The sequence below is a fragment of the Saccopteryx leptura genome, chromosome 5 (assembly GCF_036850995.1).
Source record: "Saccopteryx leptura isolate mSacLep1 chromosome 5, mSacLep1_pri_phased_curated, whole genome shotgun sequence".
NCBI classification, from domain to species: domain Eukaryota; kingdom Metazoa; phylum Chordata; class Mammalia; order Chiroptera; family Emballonuridae; genus Saccopteryx; species Saccopteryx leptura.
In genome coordinates this window covers 166,545,724-166,573,137 of record NC_089507.1, presented here as the reverse complement: position 1 = coordinate 166,573,137, position 27,414 = coordinate 166,545,724, and the positions used below count along the sequence as shown (strand labels likewise).

Here is a 27,414-nt window from a genome sequence, read left to right as displayed (position 1 = left end):
GTTCCCAGCTTCCCTGTGTCCAGCTTTTAGCTGAGAACTCTTCAGGTTTGCCCTGGAGCGTAATTGAACATAGGTCTCATGTGATAAACTTGTCTCTTCTCCTGAGCTTTTTTATTTTCCCTACTGTTTCTTTCTCTATGTAGCTACAGTTATTTGAGGTTTTCTGAACTATGGACTCAACCATATCTTCAAGCCAATGAAACCAGCACTTCTCAATGCAGCCCCTCATTTTTCACAGGCCAAGTATTTTTTTTAACTTTTTATTTCAAAAAGAATATGAAGAGGCCCTGGCTGGTTGGCTCAGTGGTAGAGCGTCGGCCTGGCGTGCAGAGGTCCCGGGTTCAATTCCCGGCCAGGGCACACAGGAGAAGCGCCCATCTGCTTCTCCACCCCTCCTCCTCTCCTTCCTCTCTGTCTCTCTCTTCCCCTCCCACAGCCGAGGCTCCATTGGAGCAAAGATGGCCCGGGCACTGGGGATGGCTCCTTGGCCTCTGCCCCAGGCGCTAGAGTGGCTCTGGTCGCAACAGAGCGACGCCCCAGAGGGGCAGAGCATCGCCCCCTGGTGGGCAGAGCATCGCCCCTGGTGGGCGTGCTGGGTGGATCCCGGTCGGGCGCATGCGGGAGTCTGTCTGACTGTCTCTGCCCGTTTCCAGCTTCAGAAAAATATTTTTAAAAAAAGAATATGAAGATGTTTACATAAAATCATAAACATACTGATAAAAAAGAAAGAAAAAACAAAATTTTTATTACCTGTAAATCCTATCAATGTAATATGCTGCAGTAATATGTTGCTGTGTATTTATTTATTCATATAGGTAATGGGCTCACCCATCTCCTCAAGAGATGTCCCATGTACTTACAGGAAGGATCTCAAAATGTGATCATCCTCAATTATCTAGCAGGCCCTAAATCCAATAATGAGAGTTGTTATCAGGAGAAGAAAATCCACAGACAGAGGAAAAGGCCAAGCAAAGAAAGAGGAAGACGTTGGAGGGATGTGGCTACAAGCCAAGGAAAACCTGAAGCCTCCAGAATATGGAACAGGCAAGAAAGGATTCTTTGCAACAGCCTCCAGAGGGAGAGTGGCCCTTGAGTTCAGACTTCAGGTGTTCAGAATAAATTTCTGTTGTTTTAAACTACCAAGTATGTGACACTGTTACAGTAACACTGAGAAGATGAAATAATACATTTGTTCAGTAAATATTTATAGAATAATCATGAGGCATAGATTACATCAAGAAGTTGATGAATAAAACACCAAACCTTTCAAAGTTATTTTCTATGCATACCTAGAACTATATATTTTAATCAGTCATAATATAAAAGTTATTAACACACATTTTTCACCTAAAATGTAATAATAAATAAATGTGGCTTCATCTGTGGATGACCACTTTTGCCTCCAGCAGTTCTCAATTTCTGAACATTGAACTTGTCTGCATTTTTTTCTATGCCATAAGAATTATTCTTTATCTAAATCTTATGCGCACCTTTAATTATCTCCTTAAATTTTTAAAAATTAAATTCTGAAGTCAAAATCTGCACCACTTACCTATTTATTGTCTCTCAGCTCCAAATTAGCCTTTCTTTTCCCTGCTTTGCGAATCAGGAGCTGAATGGATCCTGCCAACGTTTCTCCTCTACCAGTTGGCATAATGACAGGCTTTGTCATTAGAGGGCACTGGAGGAACACTGCAAGTCAGTGGTAGCAGGAAGACCTGCCCCTTCTGGGTCCCAGTCCTCCATTTTTTTTTTATGCAGCATGGGAGCTCAGAAGCCTTCACAGACCAGCTCGAACCACACTCTGGGGCCACACTCCCCTACACAGTGTACCTGTTTCCACAGTACCTCTGGCCAGGGTCTCGAGCATCTGTTCCTCTTGCCATGGGCATATCTACAGATCAACATGGCCTGCTATATGTAAAATTTCTTCACTACCTATGCCTGGGTTTTCCAGTGGTGCACACATCATCTTCAAAGATGTCTAGATCTCAACCTTGGGTTAAAGACGTTGGAACCCTCTTAGTTCTTTCATTTTTATTTAGACAATTAAATTTAACAGGGTGACATTGGTCAATCAGAGCACAGAGATTTAGAGAAAACATCTCCACATCCTTTGGACAGTCGATCATGCAGTATACCCATCACCCAAAGTCAAATTATCTTCTGTCACCCTATGTTCTGTTTCTCTTTAAGCCCCTCCCTCTCCCCTCACCCCCCTCCTTCTCCACCCTTCCCTTCCCACTGGTAACCACTGCACTTTTATCTATGTCCATCAGTTCTCAATTTTGTGTCCCACCTATGTATGGAATCATACAGTTCTTAATTTTTTCTGATTTACTTATTTCATTCAGTATAATGTTATCAAGATCCATCCATGTTGTTGTAAATGGTACTATGTCACCATTTCTTATGGCTTAATAGTATTCCATTGTATATATGTACCACCTCTTCTTTATCCAATCCTCTTTGAAGGACATTTCGGCTATTTCCATGTCTTGGCCACTGTGAACAATGCTATGATGAACATGGGGGTGCATGTGTCTTTATGTACTCATGTTTTCGAGTTTTGGGGGTATATACCAAGTACAGGGATTGCTGGGTCATATGGTACTCTACTCTTAATTTTTGAGAAACCATCATACTTTCTTCCATAATGGTTGTACTAATTTACATTCCCACCAACAGTGAATGAGGGTTCCTTTTTTTCTGCAGCCTCTCCAACACCTGTTATTATCTGTCTTATTGATAATAGCTGATCTAACAGGTGAGAGGTGGTATCTCATTGTAGTTTTGATTTGCATTGCTAGTGAAGATGAGCATTATTTCATATATCTATTGGCCATTTGTATTTCTTCTTGGGAGAAATGTCTGTTCATGTCCTCTTCTCATTTTTTTATTGGGTTCTTTGCTTGTTTGTTGCTGAGTTTTGTGAGTTCTTTATATATTTTGGATATTAGCCACTTATCTGAGCTGTTGTTTGAAAATATCATCTCCCATTTAGTTGGCTGTCTGTTTGTTTTGTTGTCAGTTTCTTTTGCTGTGCAGAAGCTTCTTAGTCTGATGTAGTCCCATTCATTTATCTTTGTCTTTACTTCCCTTGCCTTTGGGGTCAAATTTATAAAATTTTCTCTATTGCCAAGGCCCATGAGTTTAGTACCTATGTTTTCTTCTATGTAATTTATTGTTTCAGATCTTATATTTAGGTCTTTGATCCACTTTGAATTAATTTTTGTGCAAGGAGACAAACTGTAGTCAAGTTTCATTCTTTTGCATGTAGCTTTCCAATTTTCCCAGCACCATTTATTGAAGAGGCTTTCTTTTCTCCATTGTGTGTTTTTTGGCTTCTTTATCAAAGATGATTTGACCGTGTATATGTGGTTTTATTTCTGGGCTCTCTATTCTGTTCCATTGATCTGTGTGTCTATTTTTCTGCCAGTACCATGCTGTTTTAATTATCATGGCTCTGCAGTATAATTTGAAGCCAAGTATTGTAATTCCTCCAGCTTCGTTTTTTTTCCTTACGATTACTTTGGTTATTCGGGGTTTTGTATGGTTCCATATAAACCTGATGATTGTTTGTTCCATTTTTTAAAAAAATGACATTGGAATTTTGAGGGGAATTGCATTAAATTTGTATACTACTTTGGGTAATATGGCCATTTTAACTATATTTATTCTTCCTATCCATGAACGAGGAATATTTTTCCATCTCATTGTGTCTTTTTCAATTTTCTTTAATAATGCTTTGTAGTTTTCAGTATATAGGTCCTTTACATTCTTTGTTATGTTTATTCCTAGGTATTTTATTTTTTTTGTTGTAACTGTAAAAGGGATTTTTTTGAGGGGTTTTTTTCTGAAGTTTCATTGTTGGCATATAAGAAAGCAATAAACTTCTGTATATTAATTTTGTATCCTGCAACCTTACTGAATTGGTTTATTGTTTCTAATAGCCTTTCTGTGGGGCCTTTGGCATTTCCTATATACAGGATCATATCATCTGCAAAAAGTGAAACCATTACTTCTTTCTCAATATGAATGCTTTTTATTTCTTTCTCTTGTCTGATTGCTCTGGCTAGAACTTCCAGTACTATGTTGAATAGCAGTAGAGAGAGTGGGGAGCCTTGTCTTGTTCCTGATTTTAGAGGAAAAGTTTTCAGTTTTTTGCCATTTAGTATGATGTTAGCTGATGGTTTGTCATAAATGGCCTTTATTATGTTGAGGTATTTTTCTTCTATACCCATTTTATTGAGTGTTTTAAATATAAAAGGATGTTATATTTTATCAAATGCCTTTTTTGCATTTATTGGTAGGATCATATGGTTTTTGTTTTTTGTTTTGTTGATATGGTGTATTACATTAATTGTTTTACATATGTTGAACCATCCTTGTGTTTCTGAGATGAATCCCACTTGATCATGATGAACTACTTTCTTAATGTGCTGTTGTATTTGATTTGCTAGTATTTTGTTTAGCATTTTAGCATTTGTATTCATTAGAGATATTGGTCTGTAGTTTTCTTTTTGTGTGTTGTCCTTGCCAGGTTTTGGTATGAGGGTTATGTTGGCTTCATAAACTGTGTATGGAAGTATTTCTTCTTCTTCAGTTTTTTGGAAGACTTTGAGAAGGATAGGAACCAAATCTTTGAATGTTTGGTAGAATTTATTAGTATAGCCATCTGGCTATATTTTTGGGAGGTTTTTCATAGTTGTTTCTATTTCCTTCCTACTTATCAGTCTATTTAGGCTTTCTACTTCTTCATGATTCAGACTAGGAAGATTGTATTGTTCTAGAAGTTTATCCATTTCTTGTAGATTGTTGAATTTGGTGGCATATTGTTTTTCATAGTATTCTACAATAATCCTTTGTGTATATACATATCTGTGGTAATTTCTCTCCTTTCATTTTGAATTTTGTTTATATGAGTTTTTTCTTTTCTTTCCTTAGTAAGTCTTGCCAGAGATTTGTCCATTTTGTTGATCTTTTCAAGGAACCAGCTCTTTGTTGTATTAATTTTTTCTATAATTTTTCTGTTCTCTATTTCATTTATTTCTATTCTAATTTTTATTATTTCCTTTCTTCTGCTGGTTTTGGGTTGCCTTTGTTCTTCTTTTTCTAGTTCCTTAAGATGTGATGTTAGGTTGTTTACTTGGGTTCTCTCTTATTTTTTCATATAAGCCTATAATAATATGAACTTCCCTCATCTTACTGTTTTCACTGCATCCCAGAGTTTCTGATATGTTGTGTTGTCATTTTCGTTTGTCTGTATATATTTTTTTATCTCTTCTTTTATTTCTTCTTTGACCCAGTCATTTTTTTAGAAGTATGTTGTTTAATTTCAACATTTTGTGGGTTTCTTTACTTCTTTTTTGCAATTGAATTCTAGTTTAAAAGCCTTATGATCAGAGAATAAGCTTGGTATAATTTCAATCTTTCTGAATTTGTTGATGTTAGTTTTGTGGCCCAGCATATGGTCTTTTCTTGAGAATATGCCATGTACACTGGAGAAAAATATATACTCTGATATTTGGGGATGAAATGTCCTGTAGATGTCTACTATGTCCATGTGTTCTAGTGTTTCATTTAAGGCCAATATTTTTTTATTGATTTTCTGTTTGGATGAATGATCTAAAGCCATCAATGGTGTACTGAGGTCTCTAAGTATGATTATATTTTTTTTGGTTTGTACTTTTAGATCAGTTAGTAGATGTCTTATATATATAAGGTCTACCGGAAAGTTCTGTCTGTTTCTATCACAAGTTTCAACACATAAGCACATATTTGGCGCATGTGTGCCTCTCTATTTTTATCACTTAATGTATACATACTGATATAGCAAATTAACTAAAACAAAGTTAATTCACATTAGTCTATGTGTGAAGCCATAGTGTACCCATGGCTACTGATAAAGTTCATTTACGCCACTGTAATTTTTACGAATTTCAACAAGGAAGAAATGCTACAGAAGCATGTCGTCACATCCACCATATTCCCCAGACTTAGCACCCTCCAACTATCACTTGTTTTTGTCCTTACAAAATTTTTTGAAGGGCAAAAAATTCAAAAATGAAGAAGATATCAAACAAGCACTGGTTCAATTTTTCGCATCAAAAGATAAAACATTTTTTCAAAAATGGGATATACAAATTGTCCTCACACTGGCAAGAAATCATTAATAATAATGGCAATTATATTATTTAATAAAGTTTATTGATGGTAAGAAAAATTTGTATTTTGTTTTATTCCAAAAACGGACAAAACTTTCTGGTAGACCTTATATTTTGGTGCTCCCTGGTTTGGTGCATATATATTAAGAAGTATTATGCCTTCATGATACAATGTCCCCTTTATCATTATGAAATGTCCATCTCTGTCTCTGATTACCTTTGTTGTCTTATAGTCAGCATTGTTAGATATGAGTATGGCCACACCTGCTTTTCTTTGGATATTATTTGCTTGGAGAATCGTTTTCCAATCTTTCATTTTGAATCTATTTTTATCCTTATAGCTTAGATGTGTCTCTTGAAGCCAGCATACAATTGGTTTTTGCTTCTTGATACAATCTGCTACTCTGTGCCTCTTTATTGGTGAGTTCAGTCCATTTACATTTAGTGTAATTATTGACACTTGAGGATTTCCTATTGTCATTTTATACACTGCTTTCTGATAGTTTTGTGTCTTGTTTGGTTCTTATTTTTTGTTTTTCTGTCACTTGTTTTTGTTTGGTGGTATTCAATACTTCTATCTTCTGTTTCTTCTTTTTATAAGCTATGTGTTTCAGTACTGGCATTTTCAGGGGTGGTTACCATTAAGTTATTAAAAGAAAATTATCATATTTATTAGATTCTATTATCTCATGAGTGCTTCAGCACTCCATCCTCCTTTGCTACTGCTGATTTTTATCCTCTCCCCTTTTATGTTATTGTTGTCACAAATTATCCTTGTTTTTATTGTGGTTTTCTTAAAATTTTTACTTATAGTTTTGTTTTGTTTTGTTCTTTGTATCTGGTCAGATAACCCCCTTTAGTATTTCCTGTAGTGGGGTTTTTCTGGTGATAAATTCCCTCAGCTTCTGTATGTCTGTAAATGTTTTCATTTCTCCTTAATATTTGAAGGATAGCTTTGATTGATATAGTATTCTTGGCTGGTAGTTCCTCTCTTTCAGTACTTTAAATGTTGGGGTCCACTCTCTTCTAGCTTGTAAAGTTTCTGCTGAGAAATCTGATGATAGCCTAATGGGCCCTCCTAAATATATGTTATATTCTTCTTCTCCTTAGCTGCCTTGAGAATTATTTCTTTGTCATTGATCTGTGATCATTTCATTATGATGTACCTTGGAGTAGGTCTGTTTGGGTTGAGGTAACTCGATGTTCTGTTTGCTTCTTGGATTCAAGGTTCTAACTCATTCCATAGGCTTGGGAAATTTTATAAATTATTTGTTTCAATATGTTCTCCATTCCCTTTTCCCTCTCTTCTTCTTCTACTATACCCATTATTCTTATATTGCTCTTTCTGATGGAGTCAGACAATTCTTGTAGAGCTTTCTCATTTTTTTAATTTGTGAGTCTCTCTTTTATTCTCTCTGCGATATCTCCAGTTGCCTGTCTTCAATGTCATTGATTATCTCCTCTTTCTGGCCTTTTCTACTAGCTAAGCTTGCTACCTCATTTTTCAGTTTTGTACTGAGTTTTTCATCTCTGTTTGGTTCTTTTTAATAGTTTCAATTTCCTTGGTGAAGTGCTTTTTTGTTCACTAAGTTGTTTTTTGAGCTCACTAAATTGTCTTTCAGTGTTTTCTTGTATCTTATTGAGTATTTTTTAGAACTTCAATTTTGAATTCTCTGTCATTAAGCTCCAAGGCTTCCATGCAATTGAGATTTCTTTTTGTTATCAATTGAGTTTTTTTTTCTGGAGATTTTCCATCATCTATCTGAGCTATGTCTCTATCTTGTATATCCGTATTTGACTTATTTTTCCTTGATGGCATTTGCAAGTGATATTGTTAATAACCCTAAAAGACATAACTTGGTCTCTCTGGTATGTGTACATTTGAGATTCATCTGGGGTTTTTTTTCTCTGTGTATAACTGTAGAACTTCTTGAAATTTCAAGGGGTGAGATTGAGAGTATCTCTCATGCCACCATTTCTCTGATGTCACTCCCCTGTGGTGGCACAGTGGATAAAGCATCAACCTGGAATGGCCTGGAATGCTGAGATCACCGGTTTGAAACCCCCTCTTAGTTCTTAATTACTCTTTGTCTTCTTTTCCCAGCCTATAAGTCATACATTCTGTTTGCATGTGCTACCTTCAGTGGTGTCACCACTTTTACTAGTTAACAATTCTTAAGATTACATTTTTCTTGTTCAAATAACTGGTGCACTTTCAGTCTGACCCAAACTGATATAAAATCTAAATGCATTTATATTACCAAATTAACTTTCAGAATGGTGGCTCCAATTTAAAATTCCTTCCCAAGTCCTAGCCAGTGCGGGATATGTTCATTCATTTGTCACAATAAAATTATGATAAGAAAAAATTTATCCTTTTCAGTTGGTTTCATTTGCATTTCTTTAATTACTAGTAAGGCGGAGGAGAAACTATTTGAGGAGATGATATATTGAAAGGAGTTGTATCTAGCCAACAGTGGTTACCTCTGGAAAAGGAACTGAGAGAGAGGGAGAAGGAAGAGCAGAGGCTCCTACTTCTTACTCTAAAATCTTGCATAGTGTGTAAATATTATACAAAGATAGAATAGAATATTGGTGTATTGTGTGTATCATTAAATATATATGTATTGTGAAAGTAAGGTGCACCAGAGCCCTTTCTGATGACACCCAGGGCTTGGAGTCACAATTGCTACCTTCTTCAGGAGAACTGAGCAATCAACTTTGGAAGTGGCTTATCTAGACCTATGACCTCAGGTTCCAGTGCTAAACTTACTCATCTCTCTGAGGCTGCACCTTGAACACCAAAAGGAAATGAGGACTTGGCTCAGGTACCTGGTCATGGCAGCTATAGTTCCTGTAATTTTGTAGATAGGAGAATTTCATGCCCATCCTCATTAGAAGAGCATGTGTAAAACCATGAGTTGGATCCTATGTTCAGATTTTTAGTTCATAACATATAGTCAGTCACCATACATCTTGGGAAGAACTGCAGGAGGATGTAGAGACCACAGGGTCCATTTGCCTTTTCCAATATATCAGGCAAACACAGGTGAAGCTAGTGAAATGTGGGAGTTTCTTAACCCAGAGACAAGAGGGCATGACTAGCCCAACACAGAAGTGGGCTGCAGTCATCTATTGTGTTCAGAATGATTAACCTTTTTTATACCTTTCATCCTTGCTTCCAAATTAGAAAACAAAAGCAGCATGAAGAGAGTTGAGATGATATAATTGAACTAATCACAATTGATCATTTTATTTTTTTGTCTGACAGGGCTAAAATATTATAATATTGTATTACAAATATTTGAAATCTTCCTTTTAAGAAGAAAGAAGGATTCTTTAGTTACCAGACAGCTAGTTGACCTCTGTTGGGCTGAACTCTGCAAGAATTGAAGAGAGGAATGGCAGCAGACAAGAGCAGAACAGATTGCCCTACATATGAAAGGGGAGGGATGAATGGAAAGAACAGGCGCAGTGGGGTAGAGGTGTAGGGGTGGGACATAGAGGGGAAGAAAGGGAGAAGGTGAAACCAAAAGCATGGAGTTTGTGAAGAGAAAGATGTATTAAGGTTGTTTAGAAAGTATAGGGTCATCACATGCCTCACTAATAGAATTTGCACTTCTCCACCACCTCCAACATTACTGAGTCAAGACCTAATGTTAATTTTCAAAGTTTTTTTGGCATCATTTCTATTTATTTTAGCCGTATTGATGTTCTGAGACTGACCTTTGAGCCAGTCCAAGATATTTATTTGTGTAACATTTGTTTAATGTTTGTCTCACCCACTAGCTGTGAATTCATATGCTGGATTATGAGTTGCTAGACAACAGTAAAATACTTTAAGACATGACTTGTAAAGACCCCACAAGTCCCACTTCCCACCTTCTGAAAATGGATGTGTTGTCAAGGTAGTAAAAACCAAAGCAGAGAAAACACAACTGTTATCAGTCTGGTACAAAAATCTCACATAACACATACAGTGTGCTGTTTAGAAAAATTACATGATCTGAAAGCAGCTATAAATGACTGCATGGACTTCTTCCGATTCAAAATGTAAACACAGCTAATTTAAGTCAAGATTATTCTTACACATATTCTTTGCCCTCTATCATGTATTTCCTTTCAAAAAAAAGAAAGGTATAATTTTTTTTCTTGACTGCTGACCCTCCTTTACCAGCTTAACTTCAGTATCACTTTAGTTCAACCATCTCTTTAAGTAGATAGAACAATCCAGGATATGAGCCCATAGGTAAATAAAGTCATTTTTAATGAAACATTATAAGTATACAGAAAAGCAGAGATAATAATACAACCAATCTCTATATATTTACCATCAAACTTTGTCAAATTTTAAGTTTGTAATAAATCCTTCAGATCATTTTTCTAAGAAAAATTTATTACAGATACTACTGAAACACCATGTCTAATCAACAGCCCCATCTCTCTCACTTGATTCTCATATCCAACCACCACACTAAATGTGGTGTTCAGCATTCTATTGCATATTTTTAAAATTTTACTACAGCCCAACCAGGCAGTGGCACACGAGATAGACTATTGGACTAGAATGCTGAGGACCCAGGTTCGAAACCCCGAGGTTGCCAGCTTGAGCACAGGGTCACTGGATTGAGTGTGGGATCATAGACATGAGCCCATGGTCACTGGCTTGAGCCTAAAGGTCCTTGGCTTGAACCCAAGGTTGCTGGCTTGAGCAAGGGGTCATTGGCTCAGCTGGAGCCCCCCCCAGGTCAAGACACACATGAGAAAGCAATCAATGAGCACCTAAGGTGCTGCAACTATGAGTTGATGCTTCTCACCTCTCTCCCTTCCTGTCTGTCTGTCTTGTCAGTCTGTCTGTCTCTCTCGCTAAAAAAATAAAAATAAAATAAAACTTTACTACATATATATTTCTCCATTAATAATATTAACAATTATTTTGCCAGTTTTGAAGTTTACCATAAAAGTATCATACTGCTATGCATTCACACACACATATATAAGTATTTATATCCTTTATTGCTGGCAATGAACCCCATAGTTTTCATTTATATTGCATCATTATTCCTGAAGAAAATTAATTCTGGAAGAGAACTTTGAAATTGTCTAACTTAAAGTACTTGTTTTACACATGCGGAAAATGAAGGCCAGAGATGTTAAATATTATAATTTAGTCCACCATGTTACTGAGCTAGGTCATGACTGAGCTAGTACCAAAGGCTAAGCTTCCTGACTCCCGGTTCAGAGCTTTTGCTCTTCCTACACAATTTCAGTTACTGGAAATAAAGGTATGCAAAAAAAGCTTGGTTATTATGTGCTAGTATCATTTTTAAAATTTCAAAATTACCATTTTTTTAGAACTGAGAGGAACCTTAGAGGTCATTCATTTCTGGGGTTCATGCTTCAGATGAGGAAACTGAGGCCCAGGGAAGGTAATTTGGTTTCCCAAGGGAAATGTACTAATAAATGGAAACAGGACTTTTTATAGCAAGACCATACTGCATACCCACCATTTATAAAGAACAGACAGTGAGGCTGCTGGTTGGTTGGTTGGTTGGTAGGTTGATTAGTTTCTTGGTTTTCCCCAGTAATAGTGATGGATTGTGCTGACCAAACACATACTTTTCTCTCTAGCCATTATGACCTTATGACACAGCTTAGACAGAACTAGACAGTTGATCCTAGCTAGTCAATTTGTAATGAAATCTATGACTGTATTCTCCTTAGCACCATGTATCACAGTTGGAAATGAGATGGTATGCAGAATATTTTAAATTTCAATAAGACTCAGCTTATTGAAATTGCATATTCTTGGCTTCACTTCCAAAGCTTCTGATTCACTAGATCTGGTGCATTTTCATAAACACCCCCAGGTAACTCAGAGCCATAGGCTGCGCTCTGAGAAATCCTTATGTAGAGGCATCATGTTGGCTCATGAATAGAAAATTCTGGACTTTCTAGCTCAGAATAAGACTGGGTACAATACCAAATCCATATCAGCTTTCTTAATCTCCCTCCGCTCTGAATCTGTCATGTGCAGTACTTTAACTGTCTCCCTCCTCCCTCACTCATTAGCTAGCAGCAAAGGTAGCATTGCCCTCACAGGATCCGTCCATACAGTGACAAAAGCCCCAAGGGACACGGATGTCTGTGGTTAGCACAGTTACTTTACCTTACGTCTCTCACTTATTGCTCTTTCAGTAGGTCCATCTTGATTCCTAAGGTTTAGATATTCTAACTATAACAGCTAACATTTATCTGGGGCTAGATTTTTTTTTAAACCACTCCCCCCATACATGAGCACACATAGACCCACCTACACACACACCACTCACTCCACAGGAATTTGCTCACTCTCAGCTGCGTGCCTTGCTGTGTACAAGGTCCTAGGAAAGCAGGAAAAGGAAAGACAAAGCATACTGGCCTTGGACCTGAGGAATTACCAGCTAGTGTAGGAAAAGCAACCACACAAACGAGAAACAATTAGTCTTTTTTAAACAGCATGTAAACATATGCAAAGATAGAAGCTTCACAGATTGTGGAACTCTTGTGTTTAAATGTTGACTGTTGTTTTTCACGGTTTAATTTCTGGAAGTAGAGAGACGGAAACATGAATGCCCTTGCCATTTGTCCCTCTGAAAATGTGCAGTGCCACAGTTTCCTGAATGGGCTTAGCATACCTAGTACTCTTATGTAATTGTCTCATAGGTACCAACAGGCTTTGTTTCACTAAAAATCATAAAAGATGCTAGAGGAAGACAGGAGCCATGTTGTATATTTCGTGACTCTCTCAGTGTCCAAAACTATGTTAGTTTATTTTATTTTAACCAAAATTTAAGCCCCCACTGTGTACAAGGCCCTGTGAAAGATGCTACCATTGCAGAAATGGCCTTAGATCCCCATTCTTAATGATTTCCCTCCATTCACGCACCTAAAATGTCTTAAGGCTCCAAGTAATGGGCCCTGTCCTCAGAGTTCCGTGACCATAGATAAATTATGCTTGCTCGCTGCACTGAAGGGGTCATTCTTCAGAGAGGAAGGCCGACACATATACTGTATTAGATTGCAAAGTCTGCTGCAACAAAGTCCCACAATGTGGATGGCTGGAACAACAGAAATGTACTATCTCACAGTTCTGGAGGCCAGCAGTCTACGATGAAGATGTTGGCAGGGTTGGTCCCTTCTGAGGGTTGTGAGGGAGAATCGATTGTATGCCTCTTGCCTCGTTTCTGGGGGTTTGCTGGCAATCTTTGATGTTCCTTAGCTTGCAGATGCACCACCTAGCCTCTACCTTCCCCTTCCCATGGACTTTTTCCTCTGTGCATATGTCAAGATCCACGTTTCCCCTTTTTATAAGAACACCACTCATATTTGATTTAGGTAGGGCTCACACTATTCCAGGATGACCTCATCTCTACTAATTACATCTGCCACAATCCTGTTTCCAAATAAAATCACATTCTGAGGTTCTAAGAGTTAAGATTTCAACATATCAATTTGGGGGTGACACAAATCAACCCATTACATATACAAACAACTAAGCGGAACATGGTCAATGCTTTAATAGGTGTGCATGCAAACAGCTAGGAGGGTTCATGACAGCACATGGCACTGAGCTCAATGGGCATGAGGACAAGCATCAGACAAGATGGGACAAGTGGCCAAAGCTTGGGTGGACCATTTTCCAGGTGGGGAAAAAGGAGCTTTTTGATTAAAATCGTGTCTGTGAGAACATAAAGCACTTTGGGAAGTACAGGAAGTATGTTGGGGTGAATACTGAGGGGGGGATATAAAAGAGAGGGGGAGATGAGGGTGGAAAAGGAGACAGACATCAAACCGTGAAAAGTCACAACACGAGTGACCTAATCCAGAGGCAACAAGACGTTATTAAGGCTTTTCAACCATGAGAACGTCACGGTGTATTTGCATTCTACAAAGGTCACTCTGGCAAGAGTTCTGGTTAGATCAGAACACAGGGTGGACACTAAAATGGGTCATCTTGGAAACAGAGAGGTCAGTTAGGAGCCTATTGGCAAAAATATAAGAAAGAGATGATGAGGCCCTGGGAACATTCAAGAGCAGTAGAAATGGGCCCTGGCCGGTTGGCTCAGCGGTAGAGCATCGGCTTGGCGTGCAGAAGTCCCGGGTTCGATTCCCGGCCAGGGCACACAGGAGAAGCGCCCATTTGCTTCTCCACCCCCCCCTTCCTCTCTGTCTCTCTCTTCCCCTCCCGCAGCCAAGGCTCCATTGGAGCAAAGATGGCCCGGGTGCTGGGGATGGCTCTTTGGCCTCTGCCCCAGGTGCTGGAATGGCTCTGGTCATGGCAGAGCGACACCCCGGAGGGGCAGAGCATTGCCCCCTGGTGGGCAGAGCATTGCCCCTCTTGGGCGTGCCGGGTGGATCCCGGTCGGGCGCATGCGGGAGTCTGTCTGACTGTCTCTCCCCGTTTCCAGCTTCAGAAAAATACAAAAAAAAAAAAAAGCAGTAGAAATGGAAAGGGGGAATTGATTTGCCATGGGAGGCTTGAAACAGAATGATGATTCCTAGTAAACAGCAGCTGGAAATAACCTGAGTGTGAACTCAGGTGTATACAAGGCAGGCAGGGAAGGCAGGAGCAGAAGGGAGATGCGTTTCTCAGAAGCAAAGGAAGAGATTTAGACAAACCTTGAGGAGCGTGGCATCTGACTGGCCAATCCTGTCTCTAGGATTTCCACTTTCCACCCCAACCCCATTGACACTTCAGGTCTGACTCCTAGTCATGGTTGACCTTGACCTTTATAAAGTGTTTAGATAATCTCCAACTGAGTTGGGAATATTGTTCTACAGATTGAGGCCAGACTCACTCAGGGAGCATGACCCCAAGGGTGGGGGAGAATGGAAGTCACAAGACTTAGGATGGCTACAGGCCCTTGTCCTTCACCAGCCCAGTAATATGCAAATCAGCTCGCCACATAGTCACTGCACATGGAACACCTTTCCATGCCTGACTTCATCCACTGGCCACGACGTGTCAGAAGCTGAAAAGTTTCTCTGAAACTAGAGACCAGTTAATTTAATTCCAGATAAAAAGGAGGTGGTGCAAGAAACCCTAAAAATGCCCGTCACTGTCCCCAGCTGACTAAAACAGGTGGCAGTCCTACCATTGTGGGCTTTCTCATTGGGCATTCAGGCCACAATGTGTCCCTGATAATGTTCCCTTTCTGGTATCTCCCTTTTCCATAGTTTGCTATTTTTTGTCCCACTCACAAGTCTCAAACTACACCAGTGGACTACAGAAACCAAGAAGCAAGCATATTTCTAGCACACACATTTCACACTGTCGGGGGCTAGCTGTTCTAAGCAAGTTATATAGTTTAACTCACTGAAACCACACACTAACCCTGTGGAGAAGGCTGTTACTGTCTTCACTTACAGGTGAGGGGCTGGCAAAGCCACAGGTATCACCCATTGAACCACAGGTGGGAAGAACTCTGGTCTGAATTCACCAAAGTATCTGAGGGTCTTGACTCCAGTAAAGGAAAGAGGTAAAAAGCAGAATGACCACGTGTGGAAAGCTTTGCTGCCTGGACAAGCAGCTCAAGGCAAAGATCTATTTTCTTGCATATGTGGGACGGGGTTGGGGGGCCCTCCCACTCACACAGAGCCTTCATTTTCCTACCATGTCATTACATAGAGGGGCCAGGAGTTCCCGCTTTCTCAAAAGGAAAATTGGGTGGGGACTATTACAGAATAGCAAGAAAGAGCCTTCTACATGTCCCTCCACTGATTCATTTGGGTGGACTATTTTCACCCTGAGCTAAATGCAAAAGTTCAGAGTGGGGTGATCTGGGCACCCCCTGCCTCCTTGGGTGCAAGGAAAATTTCCTGTTTGTAAGGTGCAAGCACCTTTGGAATCAAGCTCCATCCAAACAGGAAAAACACCAAGATTTTAGGTAAAACTGATGTCTGATATTTAAAAATCAAATGTTTACACTCACTAAGTGGGTGTTTCCTGAGCACCTATTACATGGGTACACATGACGCCCAGTTGTTGTAGATCTAGTGTGTGCTCTGTGGGAAGAAACAGAGAGAGAGAAGACCACACACACACACACACACACACACACACACACACACTCACACACACACACACACACACACACACACACACACACACACACACACATCTGGCCAGTGTTACAGGAGAAAGGCTTTCAGGGAGCTGACTTTTTTCTAAAAAAGGAAGGAAGGAAGGAAGGAAAAGGAAAGGGAGAGAGAGAGAAAGAGAGAGAGAGAGAGAAAGAAAGAAAGAAAGAAGAAAGAAAGAAAGAAAGAAAGAAAGAAAGAAAGAAAGAAAGAAAGAAAGAAAGAAAGAAAGAAAGAAAGAAAGAAAAAAGAAAGAAAGAAAATGACAGGGAGGGAGGGAGGGAAAAAGAAAAGAAAACAAGAGAGGAAAAGAGAAGAGAAAGGAAAAGAAAAGAATTTTACACTTACGCCGCTTGAGTTCTCCAAAGTGTCAGGGCTGAACCCTGGGCAAGGCAAGCTGGAGGCCCGGGGCAAGGGGGCTTGGCGCGAGCAGAGGGTTGGGTGACAAGGTGGAAGGGCAGGGCCCGCACAGGGATCAGAGTTGGCCGGCGAGCTGCGCCAGAGGCAGGTGCCAGCTGAGAGTGGGCGGAGGTGCGGGCACCCGGCCAGACGAGGGAGGCCGGCGCTACCTCTGCCTCTAGGAGTCGGGCGCGCAGAAGAGCTCGCGAGGTGGAGCCGGGGGGCACCGGCGTCCCCGCCGCCCGCAGGATTCGCGGGAACAGTCGCAGCAGCAGCCTCGGTGACAGCATCCTCTGGAGAGACGCCCCGGGCTCCGCGGCTGCCTTGCTCCTCCCTGAGGCGAGCGCCGCCGCCCGCGCGTGTTTCTGCTGCTCTGGCCCCGCCGCGCGTCCGCTCGCGGGGACAGCCACACCAGCGCCCCCCGCCCTTCACCCTCCGCGGGCTCCCGGGCTCCCGGGCGCCGAGAGAGAAGGAGCCAGAAACAGGGGTCTGGGAGACCATCGCTGCTCTCCACTCCGCTCAGAGAGGGGACGCCCGCCAACACCGCGAGACCCCGCGCTCTCTGCACCCGGTCCCCAAGTTCAAGGACGACACCCCTCAAAAGCGCAACCATCCCGCGCGGTGAGCACTCCGGCCCTATCGATCCCCGCCGGCCCACAGGAGTGCAGGCGGCCCTCCGCGCCCGGCGTCCCCCCAGGTTCCCGGAGTTGCCCGCGTGCCCAGCGGGGCCATGCCTGGGCTGCGCCGGGACCGCCTGCTGACCCTGCTGCTGCTGGGCGCGCTGCTGTCCGCCGACCTCTACTTCCACCTCTGGCCCCAGGTGCAGCGGCAGCTGCGACCCCGGGAGCGCCCCCGGGGCTGCCTGTGCGCCCGCCGCATCTCCGTCCCCGCTCCGGGCCCCGCCGCGGCCGCCCCGGACCCCCGCGCGGGTACGCACAACTTTTCCCCAGCTGGGCCGGGGACTGAGCAGGACCTCGGCGGCCCCGGCTCCAAGCTGCAGGCCCTGTTCGCCCACCCGCTGTACAACGTCCCGGAGGAGCCACCAATCCTCGGGCCGGAAGACTCGCTCCTGGCCGGCCAGGAGGCGCTGCGGTATTACCGGAGGAAGGTGGCCCGCTGGAACAGGTGAGGACTCCGCCCGCCCGCGGGGAGGCAGAGCGCGCGGCCCGGCCTCCCCGCGCCCTGGCCGCAGCCCCGGCCCTGGCGGCTTAGCCCAGCCCACAAACCCTGCTCCTGGGCTCGGAGTGTGTTCCCCACGCAGACCCCACCAGTTGTTGCGGGCCTCATGATTCAGCCCCGAGTAGATCTCAGTGCAAGAAAAAGTTTCTGTGCAGCAGCACAGCCAAGAAACGTTCCCAGCCCCTCCTCCTGGAGCTGCTTCTTGCTTACTCCTTAGCTCCACTCCTGTCCCCTGGGCCATTTCCGCCCTTGCTCTTCGTGTCCTGATGTGGAAAGCCGCTGTTGGACTTCGGTTTTCCAGAACGAGGTTTTCAAAGACAGCAATTCCAGGGCTGGTTCGAATTAGGCATTCCGTTCTTTGGGCGGACCTGGGCACCTTCCAGAAAGCAAGGCTACTCCCTGAAAAGCCAGCTATTTCCCTTTCCTTATTCCTCTGCTCCCGTGAGAGGTCGGCGGGGCCAGAAAAGTAAATGTCAGGTTTCCGATAAGGTCACCTCTATCTGTTTTATTTAAAACCTGGATTATCCCTTTCTGGTGAGTGTTTTAATCTAAAGGCAGCTTCGGTCTCCAGGTGATTTCAGTTGACTTGGATCTGTTGACGCTTGTGCTTTAATAGAAGAAATTTAAAAAAAAAATCTACCTGGGCGTTCTTTAAACCCAAAGCTAAATGTAGAGGAAGAAGATACCAAACGTATTTAGGATAAAATTAAGAAAGTTTTTTTAAGGGTGGGGGAGGGGTGGTGTTGGAGAAGATGAAATGGTCAATGCTGAGGTCCCCAGCTAATGGCGGAAAGCTGTCTATGTGAGTTAGGATTCTGTTTTGAAGTACAGACTTGTCTAAATATCACTCACATCCACAGATCACTTTTGCACCACACCCATCAATTTTCTTAATACAAGAGATTTCAAAATGAGATGTCATTGGGTAAATAGTCCCTCCCAAGCATAGGGAGACCATAAATCTTAGTGCTAGCCCAGCTTACCTCATTAGTTCGGAGTGCTGAGACTGACTGGGGGAGAAAACCTCTAGAAATTAAAGAGAGTTATTGGCTGAAATCACTGTGGTGAATGTCAATTGAAACTCTATGGCTGATGATTTTCTGTTAGAGAAAGTGGTTCTCAATTCCATTGCTAATTGTGCGCAAAAAAAAAAAAGGGCAACTTGTGATTGCTTCTCAGACACTGTCACTTTCAACCTTATCTTTATTGCATCAATAACGTGGGAATCTGGACCAATGAACTAGGGAATTTTGCCCTTAGAAAATTATTTACATGTCTATTGCAGATTTAAGAATGTGGGACTGTGGGCCCTGGCCGGTTGGCTCAGTGGTAGAGCATCGGCCTGGCGTGCAGAGGTCCCGGGTTCGATTCCCGGCCAGGGCACACAGGAGAAGCGCCCATCTGCTTCTCCACCCCTCCCCCTCTCCTTCCTCTCTGTCTCTCTCTTCCCCTCCTGCAGCCAAGGCTCCGTTGCAGCAAAGATGGCCCGGGCGCTGGGGATGGCTCCTTGGCCTCTGCCCCAGGCGCTAGAGTGGCTCTGGTCGCAACAGAGCGACACCCCGGAGGGGCAGAGCATCGCCCCCTGGTGGGCAGAGCGTCGCCCCCTGGTGGGCGTGCCGGGTGGATCCCGGTCGGGCGCATGCGGGAGTCTGTCTGACTGTCTTTCCCCGTTTCCAGCTTGAGAAAAGTACAAAAAAAAAAAAAGAATGTGGGACTGGGGGCAGAGTCTCTCCCTTTTCATAAATGTAGATCAGCATTCACTTAGTCACATTGCTGTGGCCTTAAACTTCCCCACATTACTTCGGTCCTAAAGGAAACCCCAGAGAAACCCCAGAATTCTGGCAGAAAAGCAAAACTTTTTCTCTCCAATCTGCCCTACAATTGATATTGAGCTTGGTTTCTGCACCGTGATGTATTACAATAACACACTTCCTGATCAGAAATTATCTTGGTTATTTAACTGAAGGTCATGGGTGAGGGGGACTGGTGACCTTGCTACATTAAGAGAGAATGAAGCAGTTTTGTGTGGTTGGTTGAACATCACACTTGAGATATTTAGTCATCACTTTTTTCTTTTTTGTTGTTTTGATTTTTTAGAGAGAGAGGAAGGGAGAGAGACAGAGAAAGAGAAAGAGAGAGATAAACATTAGTTTTGTCGTTTCGTCTGTTCATGCTGTCATTGGTTGACTCTTGTATGTGCCCTGACTGGGGATAGAACCTACAACCTCAGCATGTCCAGATGACACTCTAACCAACTGAGCTACCCAGCCAGGGCCTCACCACTTTCTTCTAATATTTGAGATCGCCAGTGCGATTTGTGGGCTGTCAGCTGCAGGAGGGTCCCGTGAAACTGGACCTGAGAGGCAGAGAACAGTCTATCTGCACCCAAACGGAATTGTAAATGTCAATGGGATGATATCAGTGAGCACGTGTGTTGTTCCGTACTTCAGGGTTGCATGTGGAACAGAGAAGACTCATTAGCCAACATGAATTTGAATGGGAGCTGTATTGTGAGAGGTAGTCCTCATTACCTCAAAGGAGAGAGTGCCCTAACCAATAGGAGGGCACGTGGAAGCGCTGATGGTGCCCACCATCCTGCTGTCCTTTGCAGGGCCAGGGAGGGCTCCGGATCTCACTGCAAATAATTAGAACAGACAGCAAAGGAAGAAACAGTGAATGGCCTTGCTAATTGCTTATCTCTTGCACAGACAAATCCTCCCTGTTTGGAGCCACAACCCAAACATACTTAAACACCCAGGACTGATAGACACATGTGGATGTACCATGCCAATAATTATCTAACATTAGCTGCTATCCAAAATAATCGTATCAGCAAACCATCTGCCAAACCAGGAGAGGCGCAGGTAGTAAAAATAAGCCAAATCAGCATTCTTCACCACTTTGCAGAAGAGACCATTAGTCTGAGTGATTCTTCTTATTCTCTCTTTTTTTTTTTTACCAACACACTAATAAGTAATGGTATGAAGCCAGAAATTATCATTCTATAACTTGAGCTCATTACCAATGGGAGATAGGTGATGGGCCGTCTTCTCCCCCCAGACATTCCTTTTTGATTTCACACCATGGAAGATGGAGCTCGTACATTGTTTTTGAATGTTTTAGGTTCCCAGTCAATATTTGTTCATTGGATGTCAATGATTAGTGAAGTTGAAATGTGAAAGACATGGCCAGTGTGTGGGGTGGGCTCTGTGCATGCTATCTGACCCTCAGGCTTTCTCCTCAGCCCACCCGCCCGTTCTTCCCTCTCTTCCTCTGTTCCCTCCTCAAAATGTGACTAACTGCAGCACAATCCAGGTTAAAAATATAATCAGGAGAAGTATTTCTGTCAAGTCATCGGCCACGGATCACAGCGAGCGAGCCAGCGCCAGGCTCCATCAGGCGCGATGACACCTGTCTTGAATAGTGAGGAGAAGAGAGAAGGCATAGGCAGGAAGGGAAGGGCGGGCTTCACTGTTTCAGGCCGTAAACCAACCAGCTGGAGGCAGCCTTTTCCTTTCAAGGTCATGATGGGAGGCAGGACCTACCTGGAGCACAGGTAACTAACTGTACAGGTTGTTACTATTCTTGCATCTTAGAGGCTGAGCTTTGGATGTCTTCCCTGCCCACAAGCTGCCCAGGCCAGAAGACATTTGCCCTTTGCCATGTTAATGCTGTTCAGCTTGGCCTGGCCTTTTGCCCACATATCTTTGTTTGGCTCCTCTACATCCCTCTGGCCTTGACTGGCAAGGTCACACCGGATCATGCCTCACTGGTGTAGAAACTGCAGCAGCTACCACACAAACAAGAGTTTCCTACTCTCCACTCTTCTTTCCTGACGTCTTCCTCCGGTTTCAGGAAAGTTACATGTTCCTGCAAGTATAGACCCTGCGTTTCTCAGAGGCGTGTGTGCTGCCTCCCCCATCATCGGGAACTCCTGGCTTGCCCTCTCCGGGTCGCCTTGCTGCCACCAAAAGAGAGTAAAGAAAGTCTAACCCTGAGTTGCAAAATCACAGCAAAGAGACTGGGCAGCTTTTCAAAAATGACAGTTGTTCAAGGGGAGTAAGTTGGCCCAGGTTTTTCTGGAGAGAACTGTGAGAAGATCCAGGAGCTAAGGCAGGTTGGGGGGAGGGGCGGGGGGGGTGGAGAGCTAGGAAAGAGGGCGAAGCACCCAGCTGGAAATGACAATGGTCTCATCTAGGTGTTTTTTGAAAGAAAAGCTTTTTCCCGAAATGGCATCTGTGGAATGAAAAGTAACTGCCTTTCTGTTCTCACCTCCTCATTCTTCCCTCACTCCCACTTTCTTATCTCTTTCCTGCTTACCTCAGGCTGGCACCAGACAATTTGGAACACAGCTTTATTGGGAGCAGGCAGTTCAACCTACAGAGTTGATGAAAGTCTAGGTTCTTACTCATGGCCGGTGGCCATTTGCCTTTCCCCAGGGTCAGCAGGGCCTTGGTCCTCTGAGCCTTCCACTGATGCTGCCAGGCTCAGAAGGGAAACGGACTTCTCCAGCTTGAGATGGACCTCAGCCACGACCTGTGTGTGGTTAGCAGAGGGGGTGGGAATCCTGATGTCTGTTTCCCGCTTCCCCCACTCAGAGCTTTGCTTGGCTGACTTGGGAAAAGCTTTAATTTTTGTGGTTTCTGAATCCCTGGCCTTGTTGCTAGAGGAAACTCCTTCACTCTTCTGAAAATCAAAACCTCTGAGCAGATGGCTTCAGAGCAAGCCAACCCAGAAGCCCCTTCCTTCCCCATCATTCCGAAGCCCAGCCTCCCTGCCATTACCCAGCAGAATCAGGGAGGGTGTCGAGGCTGTTCATCTAAGGAGGACAGGCAAGGAAAGCTCATCCAAGGGAACTTCCTGTTTCCAAATATTACCGAAATGAAGCCCCTCAGAAGTGGAGGATGTTCTTCAGCTGTTCAACTGTGTCCCACTCCTGACACTCTCCTTCCTCAATCCTGGGAACTGAACTGGCTAGTTCTTTGCATGCAAGTCTACTGGAAACATACAGGATATGTACTAAGTACTTTACCAACACTTGCTAACCTAGGCCTCACAGCTCCTTAGAGGTATGTGCATGTGGTAGACAGAATTCCAAGATGGTCCCCTGGACTCCTGGCCCTGGGGTCCACACACCTTCTCCTGACTACTCAATTAAATCCTGATGCAGGTAATGCCGTAAAGGGCAGCCGACCTCAGGATAGGTTGTTTCTCCAGGTGTGCTTGACCTAGTTACGTGAACCCTTTAACAGCAGAGAGTTTTCTTCAGGAAGTCAAAGATTCAAAGTGTGATAAGGTGTGCTGACCGGAAGGTGAAGGGAGGGCAAAGGAGATTAGCGACCTTTAGGACCTAAGCTTAGCCCCCAGCTGACAGCCAGCAAGGAAACAGGAACCTCAGTCCTACAACCATAAGGAAACGAATTCTGCCAACAATAGGAATGAGTCGCGGAAGCAGACGCCCCTCCCACCACCACCATCCAAACCTGCTGAGGAGAGCTCAGCCTGGCTGACAACTTTCACACAAGTGGACTTCTGCCCTGCATCTCTGCAAGCTAGTCACATGGGTGTTGTTTTAAGCCACGAGGGTTGTGGAAATGTGCTACACAGCAATAGCAAACAAATACAGTGCCGCCGTTTACTTCATTTTATAGAGGAAGCTGGGGACGAGGAGGTTATATAACTTACCTTCTCAAATCAAGCAGCAAGCAAAGCACAGGCAGGCTTTGTACCCACAGGGTCTGGCTCTAACCAGCAGATACCCCACCTGGCATCCTTTGCACCACCCGGCATCCTTTGATATCCACAGATCCTCACTTTTCTTCTTCTGGAAAGGCTTTTCCAACTGCCTCCACCCATCCTTGTCCCTCCCGGACGGGACACACCCTCTCCATATAATACCATATTGCTTTTTATGACTGTGTACTGTCCAGCTTCACGACAGCTGTCTGGAGTTTCAGGTGACAATAAATAGCCACTTGCTCCCAGCACAAAAAGCCCCAAGTTTGCACATGGTCACACTAACACATCTGTTTCATGGTTTCCCAGAGAGGAGAGCCAGAGTCAATATCTGTGGGACAAATAATTAGGAGCAGACAACATCAGGATTGGGGGGGGGGGGGGATGTTAGTCTATGGCCTGTTATGTCATATGACAAAAGTGTTGAACAAAAACAATCACAACTATAAAATCTCCCCCACCTGTCACTTGTCTACTCTCCATAAAAGTCTAAGGCTAGAGACCACCTTCCTGAGACATTATAAAATTTGAATCTGGGGTTCTCTCCCTATTGCAGTCATCTAAATGAAATCAATTTCAAAAGAAATAAAAAGTCCCAAAGGAAAGTTGAGAAGGTGCCATTTGCCAATGAGAGGAAATTTCCCCAGCTTCCTGTGCTTCCAGAAAAAGAGCCTCCAAAACGTCTTGCACAAGAACAGGGGCAGCCTGACCAGGCAGTGGCACAGTGGATAGAGCGTTGAACTGGGATGTGGAGGACCAGGTCCCAGGCTTGAAACCCCGAGGTCGCTGGCTTGAGCATGGGCTCACTAGCTTGAGCACAGGGTCGCTGGCTTGAGCGTGGGATCATAGACATGACCCCATGGTCGCTGGCTTGAACCCAAAAGTCCCTGGCTTGAGCCCAAGGTCGCTGGCTTGAGCCCAAGGTCACTGCCTGAGCAAGGGATCAATCACTCTGCTGTAGTCCCCCCACACCCCCAGTCAAGGCACATATGAGAAAGCAATCAGTGAACAACCAAGGAGACTAAGGAGCTGCAATGAAGAATTGATACTTCTCATCTCTCTCCCTTCCTGTCTGCCCATCCCTATCTGTTCCTCTCTCTGTCTCTCTGTGTCAAACACACACACACACACACACACATACACACACACACACACACACACACACCCCAAAGAACAGTAGGGAACAGAGAGGCCCCAACTTAGCTGGAGCAATCCCTGCTCTGCCCGTGGGCAGGTGCTGACCTGTGTTTTTCTTGTGATTATTCATTAAGCTAGAGCCTGCGAATTCTGCTGAAAAGCAGGCTTGCAATTGGCTAAAAGCCAAGTGAGAATAGCATTCTAGAGAGTTGCAGTGGTGGTGGGGCAGAAGTTACCAGAATTAAGAGCATCTGTGTACCTGTAATTATAGGTGAGCATACACATTTAAGCCTAAAGAAAACCATAGCATGGGATTAAAAAAAAAGGCTTAGTTCTCTCTGTGGCCTGTCAGTTGGCAGGATGTCTCGTGGTGGGAATGTGAAATCAGGACAGAACTGAGCTGGAGTGCCTTGCAGATGCTGGCATCCAGGACTTCCAATCCCCAGAGCCTGACCTTGGAGGCCAAGCTCTGCAGACAGCCCACATAATTTGGCTTGAGCAAGAGGCAAAGTTAGGAAGCAGCAAAGGGCCTATTTTATTGGATTCACTAGTAATAAACCACATACATTTGGGAAACCACAGGAAATAGAACATAGTAGAGGACTAAGGTTTCTGAGAAGCCAAGAACCTGTAATAAAATTCAGAAGAATGTGGAGATTGAAAGAGAAACCTAAGGAGCGTTGGCACAGGGGCACATGGACTGAGCAGCTGGACCGTCAACTCCAAGGTGGCCTGGAAAAGGATAGGATTTTAGAAAACACAGGCAAGGTTGATGGCTTAGAAAAGAGCTCTGCTGGTGAAAGACAGAGGGGTTCAGCCTGGGAAGTCAAGTGCAACTCTCCCATCAGAAACTTGCCATCAGTTCTCAATGCCTGGGTCAAGCTCCATGGGGTGTTGGTAAAAATTGTTGGTGATGTTAACCAAAATGAGTCCACAGGGAGAGATGAATGGTCTCTCCTGGCCAATTCAAGTGTCCCACAGGGTCTCAGTTTCACTCAAATGGGATTTTTATATCTCTGACTCATTTTCTTCCATACCTGAATAGTTACAAATCTTGTAGGGAAGGTATATATATCTCCACACCCAGCTCAATGCCTGTTTTTTCCCCCTGAGTGAAGAATTATGTACAACCAGTCGCAGCTTATTTATACATGCTGTGCTCCTCTGAGCATTCAGAGACACTAGAGAAAGTCAGGTTGACCAACCACAATTCCAACAGCAAATCAAGCCCCATTACTTCAGCATAGGGTGTATTTTTTTTTAATGGGGTCATTGGATCCCACTTAGTTCAAGTGCTGAGGTCTAGATTTCCCTTGAATTTTATGCACAATTTGCATTCTGTACGTGTTTATTTTCCTAGACATCACTCATTATTTTTGCAAAGTATTGCCTACATTCATCGGGATACTGATGTCACTCAGTTTCTGGTGACAGAAACCCAACTCAAACCAACATAAGCAGGAAAAGAAAACATAGACACTTAAGAAAGCAAAACTCAGTAAGGACAGCTGTCTCTACTCTCCTCGTTTCAACCTGTTTGTTTTTCAATTTTTCCATTGATTTGAGAAGGCAGGGTGGGGAGGGAAGTAGAGCAAGGGAAGGGAGAGAGAGAGAGAAAGACTGAGAGAGAGAGAGAAAGAGAGAGAGGAGAGAAGCATCAACTGTTGTTTCACTTAATTGTTCCATTTAGTTATATACTTATTGATTGCTTCTCATATGTGCCCTGACTGGGGGGTTGAACCTGTGATCTTTGGTGAGCCAGGTAGACACTTTAATCCACTGAGGCACCTGGCCAGGGCTCCCTCTGCCTGTCTTAATCCCCTCCTGGGTTTGAAATCCCAGCAGCCCTGGATCACAGCGATTAAAGGACTTTTCTGATTTACAAAAAGAAAGACCCCTTACAAAGACACTGATTGGCCAGGTCTGGAAACACAACCCAGCTGTAGAGGGCTATGATTGGTCCAGCATTTAGGTGAATGCCAACCTCTCAACCAATCACTGACACTAAGGAGGCAGAGTCATTGGAAACTCACCCTTTCAGTTCTCCGTTCTGTTCCCATGACCTGCCTCAGTGTTGGGAACGGTAGTTCCCTCAAAACCTGGCTGGATGCCCAGAACTGCTGTGACCAGAGTAATGCTGGGATGCCTGCCACAGTGTGTGACTTCTATAGCTACTATTCTAGAGTTTTAATAAGACTTTTTAAAAACAAATGTATTAATAACAAATTCTTAACATATGCAAAATTTTTATACCAACCATTAAAATAAGAATCATTACTTATTTGGGCTTTCTCTTAAATTAACCTTACTCTCTTCACGGGAGCCTAAAGAAGACATTGACATAAATCCAGCTCATTTGTGGGCTCATATCTCTTTCTCCTCAAAGGAGATTCCACTCTGCGCCAAGATACCTGCAATGTAATCCCCGAGGAAAGCACTTACCTTCCTCGGGACCACGTTTCTCCTTCTGCATTTAAGAGGGTGAGTCTGTGGTTCCTGAAGCCTTCTGAAGCTCTGCTTCTCAAGCTGTGCCTATCTTCAACCAGAATTTCTTCTTCAAAGGCTATCAGAGTAAAAAAAACGGACATTTTCTAAGTGTGCTCCATGAACTTTCAGGGTTCTGGGAGGTACTTTGTGGGTTGTGCAAATGGCTGATTCAGTTTTCATTATGAAA

General features: G+C 43.4%; 1 protein-coding gene across 4 annotated transcripts in view; it reads left to right on the top strand.

Annotated features, from left to right (window-relative positions):
* The first annotated feature begins 17,418 nt into the window (after positions 1-17,418).
* Positions 17,419-27,414, top strand: part of FAM20A (FAM20A golgi associated secretory pathway pseudokinase) — a 47,178-nt gene continuing 37,182 nt past the window's right edge. For all 4 annotated transcript variants that reach the window (XR_010751681.1, XR_010751682.1, XM_066386708.1 and 1 more), the window contains exon 1: positions 17,419-17,813. Coding sequence is in view for 2 of the 4 variants with exons in the window: in XM_066386708.1 (XP_066242805.1) it covers positions 17,419-17,813 (395 nt within the window). In the remaining 2 variants the exon portion in view is untranslated. The remainder of the gene's footprint in view (positions 17,814-27,414) is intronic.